Source organism: Triplophysa dalaica, chromosome 19 (genome assembly GCF_015846415.1).
Source record: "Triplophysa dalaica isolate WHDGS20190420 chromosome 19, ASM1584641v1, whole genome shotgun sequence".
Taxonomy (NCBI): domain Eukaryota; kingdom Metazoa; phylum Chordata; class Actinopteri; order Cypriniformes; family Nemacheilidae; genus Triplophysa; species Triplophysa dalaica.
The window spans coordinates 14,749,258-14,761,870 of record NC_079560.1 but is presented as its reverse complement, the minus strand read 5'-3'; the positions used below and the strand labels follow the sequence as shown (position 1 = coordinate 14,761,870).

Genomic DNA, 12,613 nt, shown 5'->3' with positions numbered 1-12,613 from the left:
AGCTCGAATTACGTTTATACAAGCAAATAAAGTGCCTATATGCGTATAAATGCAAATAAAGTGACATAAATTAATAAGAGATATAATTTAAGTAAAAACATCACACGTGGATATACATGCCATTTCTGAAATGAACACATGACGTAGACATCGCTTTCAACGTCGCTGTCAGTAATGCGGAAGTAAACTTTTCGAAACCCACCAGTCTCCATTCTCACAGGTTAATAACATTTTGTTTATATTTGTTTTCCAGTTAATAAATATTATTGCTTGTAATAGACTAAAGTTGGTGTGAATCGTGTGGAGCGTGTTAGAAATTGTGAGGAGAGTCTCTAAACACACAGTGGTTTTATTATAAAGGATACTAACCATGTTGTTTTGGTAACGTTAGATTGATTATCGTTTGTTTTGCTATATTTTTACTACAAATAGGATGGATAAACTACATTTACTACACAGTGACCATGGTCAATTTGTGCTATTGTTGAACTATGGTTAAATTTCATAAGGGGTAGGCACATGTTGTCAGATGTTTGCTTGATTTTTGATGTTTGTCAGATAGCCTATTTAAAAACTTTGAATGTTATTTAATATAAACAGGTTTGTGAACACAGTAATCTATCATAACTCCAATACCAACTCAACACTTGCAATAAAGATTCACGTCAATAACATTTCCTAGTAACTCATACTCTTTGGGTTTAAGTATTTAGACTTTTTTTTTGTTTGTTTTATTTGTTTGATTCTCACAGATGTCCTCTGCAATGATGGAAGGTTCTTCAAAAAGCGATGCCACAACCGAGACCTCTGTTGCCGCACAAGTTCCCTTCATCAACCTCTGCACAGTTCTGGAGAAAATCCAAAAGACCAAACTCCGACCAGATAAATCCACGATCCTCAAGGACTTCATAGATTCATGGAGGAAGTTCCATGCGGCGCTTCACAAGGGCAATACAAGCACCACAGACTCCTTCTACCCAGCCATGCGTCTCATCGTGCCTCCATTTGAGCGAGAGCGAATGGCTTACGGTATAAAAGAGAGCATGCTGGCAAAACTTTACATTGATGTTTTAGGTCTTCCTAAGAATGGACCTGAAGCTAACAAACTTTTGAATTACAGAGCCCCGACTACATCCCAAGGGGAAACCGGTGACTTTGCCCTCACCGCATACTTTGTCCTCAAAAACAGGTGCACTAGCAAGGGGAATTTAAGCCTCAAAGAAGTCAATGACTTTTTGGATTCGGTAGCGTTCAACAATGCCAGCAAACAGAAGGATCAGGTGAAGAAAAGCCTTTTACAGGTGATTACTCAAAGCTCAGCATTGGAGCAAAAGTGGCTAATTAGGATGATCCTTAAAGATATGAAACTTGGCATTAGCAAAGAGACGATACTAAAGGTTTTTCATTCAGATGCACCAGAATATTACAACGTCACTACAGATCTGGATAAAGTGTGCAGGCAACTTCACGACCCATCCGTGTCGCTAAGCGAGATGTCCATTAATCTGTTTTCTGCTTTTAAACCAATGCTGGCTGCCGTTGCCAACATCGGACAAATCGAGAAGCAAATGGGCAACCAGCCGTTCTATGTTGAGACGAAGCTTGATGGCGAACGCATTCAGTTGCACAAAGATGGAGATGTGTACAAATACTACACCAGGAACTCTTACGAGTACACGCAACAGTTCGGCGCCTCTCCACTGGAGGGCTCTCTCACGCCGTACATTCACAACATCTTCAAACCTCATGTGGTGAACTGCATTTTGGATGGAGAGATGATGGCCTATAACCCCACGACCGAGACCTTCATGCAGAAAGGCAGTAAGTTTGATATTAAAAGGCTGGTGGACGACTCGGAACTGCAAACTTGTTTTTGTGTGTTCGATGTGCTGTTGTTAAACAACGGGAAATTTGCAAACGAACCCCTCAAGAAGCGTTATGAAATTCTTCATACCATCTTCACCCCAATCAAAGGCCGTTTCCAGCTGGTTTCTAAATCCGAAGGGAAAACAATGCAAGAAGTGGTGAACGCTCTCAACGAAGCCATTGACAATCGGGAGGAGGGGATTATGGTTAAGGACCCGATGTCTATATACAAACCCGATAAACGTGGTAAAGAATGGCTGAAGATTAAACCGGAATATGTCGATGGTCTGATGGATGAACTGGATCTGCTCATAGTGGGTGGCTACTGGGGGAAAGGCAGGAGAAGCGGAATGTTGTCGCATTTTCTTTGCGCCGTGGCCGAGGAGCCGAGTCCCGGGGAGAAGCCCACAGTGTTCCACACGCTCTGTCGCATCGGATCGGGCTACACTTTGAAAGAACTTTACGATCTCGGACTGAAGTTGGCCAAGCATTGGAAGATTTACAACAAAAACCATCCTCCGGCGTCTATCTTGTGCGGAATGGAAAAGCCAGAGGTTTACATAGAACCGCGAAACTCCGTCATCATACAAGTCAAAGCGGCGGAGATCGTTTCCAGTGAAATGTACAAGACCAGCTGCACCTTACGCTTCCCCAGAATAGAACGGATCCGAGAGGATAAGGAATGGCACCAATGCATGAACTTGACCGAACTCAGTCAGTACCGTTCCAAGGCTTCTGGAAAACTTGCGTCCCGACATCTACACATCCAAGAGGGTCAACCTGAAAAGAAGAAGCGTAAAGTTGTGGCCAGGCCCAAGAAGACAATCTGTATCATCGACCACTTCCGATCTCAGGATTTATCAGCCGTCGCCAAAGAGACCGATATGTTCGAAGGGGTGGAGTTTTGCGTCATCAACGGGAATGACGAGCGCTCCAAAGCGGAGCTGGAGAAGTACGTGGCACGCGCTGGAGGTATCGTCGTTCAGAACCCTGGAAGGGACACGTACTGCGTGATTGCCGCCGTCCAGAACATGAGAGTGAAGAACCTCATCTCTTCAGACCAGCACGATGTTGTTTGGGCTGCCTGGCTCGTGGAGTGTCTGGAAAAGAAGAAGGTGGTACCGTGGCAGCCGCGTCACATGATCCACATGTCACCACCCACGAAGGAACACTTCGCAAAGGAGTACGATAAGTACGGAGACAGTTATTACGTCGACACGAATGAACAGCTGCTCAGGGATGTGTTTGGAAGGATAGAACAAGTAGATGCTGAGGTTTCGTCTGTGGCACAAGTGGAAGCAAAGTACTCTTGGGATGACTTGCACACTAGCATTTTTAGGCCTTACGGTGCATACTTTGACCGGTGTTCTGATTTAGGAGATCCGCATACGCTTATCAAGGGTACGTGTCTGGACACACGAGCCTTAGAATTTAGATTTCATGGTGGTGCAGTTGTGGAGAAACTGAAGGAGGGAATCTCGCATGTCATAATAGATGATGAGGGAAGAATTTTGGACTTGAAGACGCTAAGGCGTCTATATAGGAAGAAGTTCAAAATCGTTCGGGAATCGTGGGTGACCGATTCCATCAAAGCAGGCCATGTGGTGGATGAGATAGACTACCTCTTATAACAATGAAGGCTACCACACAAGGTGTTAGAACACTGATTTTAATATTAGCTGGCTTGTTAGCTAATTAGCTGCCAGTCTAAAATAACTACATTTTAAAGACTATTAAAGAAAATATTGTTGTCAGGATTTTAATATTGTAGATAAGGGTGTTGATCTTGCTGTTGAAAATGCCTACATCATATCCATCTAAAGTGCATGGCTAGTTTTGCTCCGTTCTAAACAAATATGGGCATACAAAATCAAAAGTACTACAAAAAAGATTGATTGTGTTTTTAAAGTTAATGAATAGAATCGTGGTAACCTTGCTGACACATAGATTACAGTTGAAATGCTAAATAAAGTGGGATGACCTATTATAAAATGTTCTTAATATTGATGTTGATGTTACTGCAATATTCATTGTTTTATTAAATATTTTGAGGGAAAAAGTAACTGTTCTCCTTAAAGAAGCATTCTTTTATCTGTATAGCAGTATATATATATTGAACTTTTCAACATTTAGAAATGCTGATTAAATGAAAATTTGAAATGGTCTTTATGTAATGTATATGTATGTATACTGTATATATTAAAAGGGTTTTGATTAGAAAACACAATTATTTGTTCTTTAAGAAATGTTATTTTGCTGTGTCAAGGACGCCTCACTTATCTTTCAGCCATTGTTCTTCTATCTGATCACATCTATCAAAACAAGTCTGAAATATCCATAATACCCATAGCACATACACATGGGAAACTGACATCTTAGTAATTCGTGGAATGCTAATAGTAATAATTAAAGTAATGTTTTATCAGTCAGGCACACAGCCAGATATTATTATCCCCACAGCAGTGTGATACTGTTTGATGAATCCGTTTACTTAAAGAGCTCCGAGCACAAAACCCCACTCTTCTGTATTTAGATACTTTACAATTAATGCATTTGGCATACATGTATTCAAAGCAACTTATATTGCATGCAAGGTATTCAATTTTTATCACGTGTTCCATGGATCAGACCACAACCTTTTGTGCTCCTAACGCAATGTTTTATCAGATGAGCTCACCTAATTGTCCGTGTGATATAGTTATTCAAAATGTGATATTTGTTTAATTTCATAATTACACATCATTACAAAATAAATTCTGTCAAACACTGTCATTGCTGAGAAATACTGTATGTGCTGGTAATTTTCTCAAGATGATACCGTGAGAACCTGCATAAGGACAGTTTCTCAAAAACAAGGCCCAGAAAGAGATATTAGGTTAAATAACCTTTGACTGAATGGTTCGTTATGGAACCAAAAAGATTTATGTATTCTTTTTATAGCTATAATAGTTTTGTTTTAGTTTATTTAAATTTTGTTATATGCTTTTGTCTTCTTTTTTTATGTTGCTATATGAAATTAATTTATTTCTGAGAAAATATTTCAATTTTTTTATTAGTTTTTAAGATAGTGTTTTATTTTAGATTTAGTAAAGTATGTAATACAGTTCAAAGTAGGGAAGGAATGAGGCGGGAACCGGCAAACATTTTAAGAAACTTTAATCAAAATAAACAAACAATAGCCACCTCACGGTCGACTGCCGGCTCCAAGAACATAAACACAAACTTAACACATGTCCTTCTGTTTTTGATACTAAAACTGGAAAAAAACCAACAGACATTTTAATAGATTTAGAAAGAAAGAATAGAAAGAAATTTAAGGGATTTGAAAATGAATTTTAAGATTGAAGAGTACATCACTACATGTGTTCACATGTTAGTTTCAGAAGAAAATTGTTGTTTATAGTTGTTTAAAAAGAGTAAAATTACACTTTAGCGTCCTATTTAAAGGAAGATTCACTTTAATCAATTTTGAATTCAACTAGATTAAGATTAATTGAAATGAATTAATTTAGATTATATTATGCATTAAAACAAAATGACAGTGAACACTGAGTCTAATCAATATTTTTATTGTAAAGATTTGTATTAGTGACATCAATATATTAATCCATGATCGTATACTGTGTTACTTCATAATCACTGAAATGAATAAAGCAGATCTCATTTCTTTTCATTTCAGCTCTTCTGGGCTTGAGATCTTTTATTCTTAAAATCATGATAAGCAGACAACTCAAGCTCAAATGCTAACCCATCGTCTCATATACATCCGAACACATAAAGCCACATTAGATTTCTAAACACGAGGCCAATGAATCAGAAGCTGTTTGGCTACTGTTGGCTGGGACGTCCAGGAGGGGGAACGGTTTTAACACCATCCGTATCAACGAAAATCACTTCTCCTTCCTTGCTCTCATCTGTCACAAGAGTCAGAAAGGCCTTGGTGACATCATCAGTCCTGCAAAACAACACCACAGGAAACAATGAAGGACTGATAGAAGATAAATAGTAGCGTCTTCATGGTATTGGTCATTGAAAGGATATTAACGCACTCAAGAATGCCATATTTTTCCAATGTTTTCTCTGTCACGTCCTTAAAATGACAGAAATCCCCAATCTGCTCCTCTGAATTCAGAAAGGACATCAAGCTTGTGTTCACATGCCACGGACACAGAACATTGATTCTCACGCTGGCGTTGGCCGCCTTGACAGCAGCCTATTGACACATAAAAATAAAAAAGTAATATCTGCCTATTTAGCAAAGGTGTGCACCACATTATCGTTCAGAGTAACTAAAGTGGATTGTGAAGTTGTGGTCTCATTGACTATTTTCTTTCACCATAACTAAAATCAAAATACATACTGCCATAGAACGGCTAAAGCCCACAACTCCATGTTCTGTTCCGCTGTAGACAGGTGCTGTTATCATCGGCGCCAGACCTGCAAAATTGGAAAATGGACTTTGCAAATTGTACTCAAAATGTCCCTTAGATTTGCTTCTGGTATATTGATTTATGGTAGCCGTCAACAACTTAATGTTCATTCTTTCAAATAATTTGAGATTTCTGTAAAGCAAAGCAATCAAACCTGCGACAGATGATATGTTGATGATGACTTTTTAAGTTTTTACATTTTTTTCGCTCCTCATTTGCTCTAGAACCAGATGGGTGCCCCTGATCACTCCCCCCTGTATTGATCAAATACACAAAACGTGGATAGATGGATGACTGGATGGAGTAGAAAGATTAACCAAATCCTACCAGGTTCACTGCGATACTTTTCTCCCAGTTCTTTTCATCAATAATCCCTGCATTGTTGCACATAATGTCAAAACTGCCAAACCTTTCCACAGCTTTCTGAAAAGCACCTGTAAAGAAAGGAATTCTTCAGCAACTTTTCTTGTTTAACCAGATTATTTAATAATTTCTATAACAAAACATTTGAACAGTTCTTTAAAGACCTGCAAACTGCTCCTGTGATGACACATCGGCAATGTAAAATTCAGTGCTGTCTGGCCCGTATTCTTTGTCAAGTGTGGCTTTCAGTTCACTTCCAAGTGATTCATTCATGTCGATGATAGCCACCTGTATAAAAAAAACATTTAAAAATGTTGCTGTATGGAAAACATTAGATTAGTTATATTCAGATTATAAACATTTTTTTAGCATTGTGGCTGGATTTACGGAGGCAAAGTCATTTTCACCAACCAAAAGTAATTCACCTTTGCACCATTTTTCAGGAGTATTTCAACAAAGCTTCTGCCCAAACCCTGAGCTCCTCCTGTCACCACGGCCACTTTATCTTTTAAATCCATCCTCAGCTACACACCTGCAAACAAAACACACATCAGTATCTGCATTCAAAAGGAACACAATGCCACAAAACTGAAAAAAATGAACATTTTCAACTCTTTAAAATATCATCAACTTCACAAGTATTATTGTACCTGGACAACACCAAATACGTTCAGCTCGAGCAGCACAGATGAGAGTCAGGAATAACTAACTTTTTGAAAACGTCCTTCTTATACCTTCCGTGTATGGGATGCAATGGTGGAATATGAATTTCTTTTGTGCTTTCCATCTATTTTGGTTGTTAAGAACATTATCAGATGATTGAAATGTCTAATGAATCGGTTTTACATGAAGGTATGCAAACTCAGCTCTTTCACAACATTCACAGCAGTGACTTCATTAACTGTTATATCTCCAGGACCAAACATTTTACATAAATAGTCTTGTTTTGGGGCGTCTTTTAAAAGTTTAAGCACTTAAAAGTTGACATTTTAATTGTCTATGGCCTAAATGTCTGCATTAACAGGTCATTGGACATGAAGGTTTATATAAACTTATATTATCGAGACCATGCAGGAGAAACATATCAGGGTCACTGGTCAATATAACTAGGACAATATTAGTATATGTGCGTGTGTGTGTGTGTGTGTGTGTGAATCTCTATTTTTTCTAACAACATTAAATTTTTAATAGTGATTCAATGCAAACCAATTGGTAACAAAAGAACATGTTAAATAACTGCTATAATATATTAACATCATAATGCAATGCAATACAATGCAAAGTAGGAATTATTTATTTTAAAACCCAACTAAAATAGACAATAAACATGAACAACGCCTCTAAATGACTTTAGTAATAATACGTACATTGTATTTAAAAAAAAAAATTGGCAGTAACTAAAGTCATTGTCAGAGTTCCTGTATTCATTTCTATTAAACATTATCTTGATCATGAAGCTCATTATTACAATTATTAACTGATTTTTTTTTTACTAATATCATTATCAGAATTATCTACGTTTATATAATTATAATAAAATCACTTATTTAATTATGTACAATTATTAAGAATCACATCTATTATACTTTTATTATGAATGACGTCTCAAATGATGAAGATCTTGCCATAATATATTATTACTGTACATGTGTCCTACTGCAAGTGTTACTTCTAGGTTTATCACGCTTGGCCATTTTAGTCTGTATGTATCACGTGTATGATCTTTTTCACTAATACATTTTTTCAATAAAAATTCATAAAAATTATATATAACATGATGTGAATTTATTTCTTACTACACTCTTTTGTGAGCCAGTCGTCTGTCCAATCACGTCTCGCGCTCGGGTTTGACGTATATATGAAAAATGGCGGCTACCCGCAGCAGTGAGATTGGCGACTTGGTTCAAATAAAGAAACAACTTATCTCCATTATAGCACAATGCAAGGAAAGAGGGCTCGTCCACAGCGTGAAATGGTAAACAAACATATTTATTATTTAACGCCAGCGTTACAAGAACACTTTTATATTGCAGTGTTTTCTTGGGTGACTGTTAGCTAGCAAGACAGCTTATTGAGCTAACAGCATGAAGTAGTAACGGTAGACACCTAACGTTAATGCTTAAACACTAAACGTGTAGCTCACAAGAGATAATGAAGCAGATTTCCATTTAAATTCATGATATTAAATGACACAATGAAGGGTGCAAGACTGCAAGTACAAAGTAGCATGCAGAAAGGCTTGATTATATTCCACATCCAATGCTGAATGCATGTTAAATAACTGCACTGTAGCTTCCATTCATTCATTTGTATTTCTCTTTAGTGTATTATAAAGAGTTTTGACATTTTGTTTGACAGGGCATCTGAGCTGGCATTTTCTCTGGACCCTCTTCCTTTGAATGAGATCCCCCCACAACCTGAGCTAACAGAGGTCAGTCTGAAGCTCTTCAACCCTCTTTGTATGGCTGCTTTAAGTTCAGTGATGTTCAATTCTTTTGTGCAACTCTTATTGGCATTATTATCTAAACAATCATTGGCTACCACAGTGCACGTGACCGATTTATTTTCTTCCGTCTCCAAGGAGGATGCCCAGGATTTGGATGCTCTTTGCTTGGCCAAGTCATATTTTGACCTGAAGGAATACGATCGATCTGCATATTTCCTCCGTGGCTGCCGGAGTCAGAAGGCGTATTTTCTGTATATGTATTCACGATATCTGGTGAGAGCCAAATGTATGTTTTGCGTTATTGTTTTATAAGAGGGTATGTGGAAAATAGATATATCCTGCTGTTTGTCCTCTTAGTCAGGTGAAAAGAAGAAGGATGACGAAACGGTCGATAGTCTTGGTAAGTAGAAGCTTTAAATATTTTTGCAACACAGGTGGTGTCTGATGCCTCTGAATTAAGCGTGCATCTGGTTGCAGGTCCTTTGGAAAAGGGTCAGGTCCGAAACGAAGCCCTGCGAGAGCTGCGGGTGGAGTTGAGCAAAAAACACAGTGCAGGCGAGCTGGATGGATTTGCACTCTATCTGTATGTATCATTTAGAGAAGCGATTCTTAAATGGTACTTTATGACTCTGAAATAGGAAGAAATGTTATATTAAATTCAAATGAGAACTATCTTTATTATTGTGCTGGGCTAGAATAGTAAAATAAATGCATTTATTATCTTAAAAGATAGGGGAAACAACTTATGAGACTACGTTACATCATTCCAGAAACAAATCAGTAATTACATTTTTTTTACAGATCCACTTGGAATTCTGGTAGTGTTTGTAAAATACTTTTTGTTTATGTGCACTTTTATTTCTCACCAGCTATGGGGTAGTCCTTCGGAAACTAGATCTGCTAAAGGAGGCGGTGGAGATCTTCGTAGCCGCAACACACGTCCTCCCTCTGCACTGGGGATCATGGCTGGAGCTGTGCAACCTCATCACCAACATTGAAATGGTACGTCTTTATCAATCCCATCGTGCAAACTAATGGAGACAGATTTTCATCATCTGGTCCTCTGTCTTTCTCAGCTCAAGTCTTTGTCTCTGCCGGACTGTTGGGTAAGGGATTTCTTCATGGCACACATGTACACGGAACTTCAGATGATCAAAGAGGCACTCCAGAAATATCAGAGTCTAATGGAAGCTGGGTTTGCCAAGAGCACCTACATCATTTCCCAGATCGCCGTGGCTTACCACAACATACGAGGTGCATCCGTGGTGACAGAAAGACTTCCATATTAAGCGTTTTTATGCTCACAATATTCTTTGGTATATCCTCTTCAGATATAGATCAAGCGTTATATCTGTTTAATGAACTGCGGGAACAGGATCCATTCCGCATCGAGAACATGGACACTTTCTCCAACCTGCTTTATGTTAGGGTGAGATTGCCGAAGGAGTTTGTGCATGCGTACGTGCTTGGAAATAGTGTTGTGGATGACACTGCAATTTTATTTAAAATCTGTTGTTTTCTTTCAGAGTATGAAGCCCGAACTCAGCTACTTGGCACATAATCTGGTGGAGATTGATAAATATAGAGTAGAGACATGCTGTGTTATAGGTGAGTGTTTGACCCTGATGCACACATTTACAATTGGCATAAACACTTCTAAATGAATTTGCTTTCCACAGGGAACTACTACAGCCTGCGCTCTCAACATGAGAAAGCCGCTCTGTATTTTCAGCGAGCGCTGAAGCTGAATCCACGCTGTCTGGGTGCCTGGACTCTCATGGGTCACGAGTATATGGAGATGAAAAACACATCCGCTGCCATTCAGGCCTACAGGTACATCATGTTTACGTGCAGACTTGATGTGTCTCTAAACTGTCCTAATCACTGCATTACCTCTATGTGTATTTAGACACGCGATCGAAGTGAACAAAAGGGACTACCGTGCCTGGTACGGACTCGGACAGACCTACGAGATCCTAAAAATGCCTTTCTACTCGCTTTATTACTACAGGAAAGCTCATCAGCTCAGGTGAGGACAGCATTGTGTGAACTGGTCTTTCTGTGTTTTAATTTTGCTTCGAGTATACAATGTTTTTGTGTTTAGGCCGAATGATTCTCGAATGCTTGTAGCTCTTGGTGAATGTTATGAAAAGCTATCACAACAGGTTGAGGCTAAGAAGGTAAATGATGATTCAGTACTCTCTATATAGATTGTAATGAAAACGCTTTTGTTTTAATAGTAGCTTTGATTTTCTCCATTTTGTTGTTGTGGGCGCAGTGTTACTGGAGAGCGTATTCTGTTGGGGATGTGGAAAGAATGGCTCTTTTAAAGCTAGCAAAGTGAGTTGTTTCCTTGTGTCAACGGTAGAAATGTGTTAGTGTGAATTCTGATAATTGTTTTAATTTTGTTGTGATCTCTTGTTTGTAGGCTTCATGAGCAACTGAATGAATCTGATGATGCTGCACAGTGCTACATAATATACATTCAGGATATTTTCTCATGTGGTGTAAGTCTTTTTGGAGTAGATAATGCATAACTCACACACACACACATTTTCTTCGGGACTACTAAAAACTAAAAAGATAAAAATAGTGTAGGCTTTTTGAACCATAAAAAGGGAACTACTATATTACTGGCCTCAGTTATATTAGAAGAAAAGAAACCTTGTTTAACCCTTGTGTGGTGTTTGGGTCCGTGGGAACGTGAACTCTTAATATTTTCTTATTTTTTATTACTTAAATATAATAAGTATTGTTTAAAGTAACTTAAAGATTTAGAGCATATCTTTTTTAAGAATGAATGGTCGTTGTTTTCATTTCAATATTTAAAAAATTTGTTCATGATAAAAATAAATGTACCTATTGTATGAATATATTGGAATGGTTTTAAATCCTGAATGTATGCTGTGTTTTGTGTGATCACAGGAGCAGTTGGTGCACGCTGAAGTGAGCACCGCTCTGAGATATCTCGGTCAATACTACTTCAAGAACAAACTGTATGATGAGGCGTCTCTTTGCGCGCAGCGCTGCTGTGACTACAATGACGTACGTTTCTTTAGATCTCTCTGTGATTTAATCTACACTGAAGTTTTCTTAACAGGCTTCCAGTTGATTAGAATATGCAAAGATCATGTCAAATTTTTTGTCTTTCCCTAGGCCCGTGAGGAAGGCAAGGCTTTGTTGCGACAGATCTCCGCTGTGCGAGAACAAGGAGAGCCTTCTTCTACAGACCTGACCTTGCCCTGCGTCTTCAACCCGCTGTCTAACAACACAACTCCAGTTAGGAGAGTTTCTCCGTTAGATTTATCTTCTGTTACACCGTAGCGCATGTACATCATTTTTCCCACTTTGATGCCATTGTACAGTCTTGGCAATTGAATATATAGATTTTTTTTAAATCAATAAATTTGGATGTTCACATATGAAGTCTTCAAAGAACACAATGTACATAACTTTGTATAGACACCATGTTCATTATACAAAATAAATTCAACCTGAACAAAGACTT

General features: G+C 38.3%; 3 protein-coding genes across 4 annotated transcripts; 2 read left to right on the top strand and 1 right to left on the bottom strand.

Moving 5' to 3' along the window:
• Positions 1–25: 25 nt before the first annotated feature.
• Positions 26–4,093, top strand: lig4 (ligase IV, DNA, ATP-dependent). 2 transcript variants are annotated; one of them, XM_056730634.1, is made up of 2 exons: positions 26–220; positions 753–4,093. In XM_056730634.1, exon 2 carries the CDS (start codon positions 753–755, stop codon positions 3,495–3,497), a length of 2,745 nt encoding a protein of 914 aa, XP_056586612.1. In that variant the 5' UTR covers positions 26–220; the 3' UTR covers positions 3,498–4,093. The 2 variants fall into 2 exon arrangements, with proteins under 2 accessions (XP_056586612.1, XP_056586614.1); XM_056730636.1 differs by lacking the exon at positions 26–220 and adding an exon at positions 230–319.
• A 1,601-nt stretch (positions 4,094–5,694) lies between these two features.
• Positions 5,695–7,350, bottom strand: zgc:56585 (uncharacterized protein LOC393297 homolog). The gene is given in 8 exon segments (XM_056731783.1): positions 5,695–5,821; positions 5,916–6,079; positions 6,227–6,303; positions 6,451–6,550; positions 6,624–6,730; positions 6,824–6,947; positions 7,085–7,191; positions 7,310–7,350. Coding segments are annotated over 7 exon segments (792 nt in total). The 5' UTR covers positions 7,178–7,191; positions 7,310–7,350.
• Positions 7,351–8,524: 1,174 nt separating this feature from the next.
• On the top strand, positions 8,525–12,610 carry cdc23 (CDC23 (cell division cycle 23, yeast, homolog)). Its single transcript, XM_056731916.1, has 16 exons — positions 8,525–8,634; positions 9,018–9,090; positions 9,241–9,378; positions 9,463–9,505; positions 9,583–9,688; positions 9,975–10,107; positions 10,182–10,359; positions 10,437–10,534; positions 10,632–10,713; positions 10,785–10,938; positions 11,015–11,134; positions 11,210–11,285; positions 11,384–11,445; positions 11,534–11,612; positions 12,031–12,150; positions 12,262–12,610. Exons 1-16 carry the CDS (start codon positions 8,525–8,527, stop codon positions 12,427–12,429), a joined length of 1,740 nt encoding a protein of 579 aa, XP_056587894.1. The 3' UTR covers positions 12,430–12,610.
• The last annotated feature ends 3 nt before the right edge of the window (positions 12,611–12,613 follow it).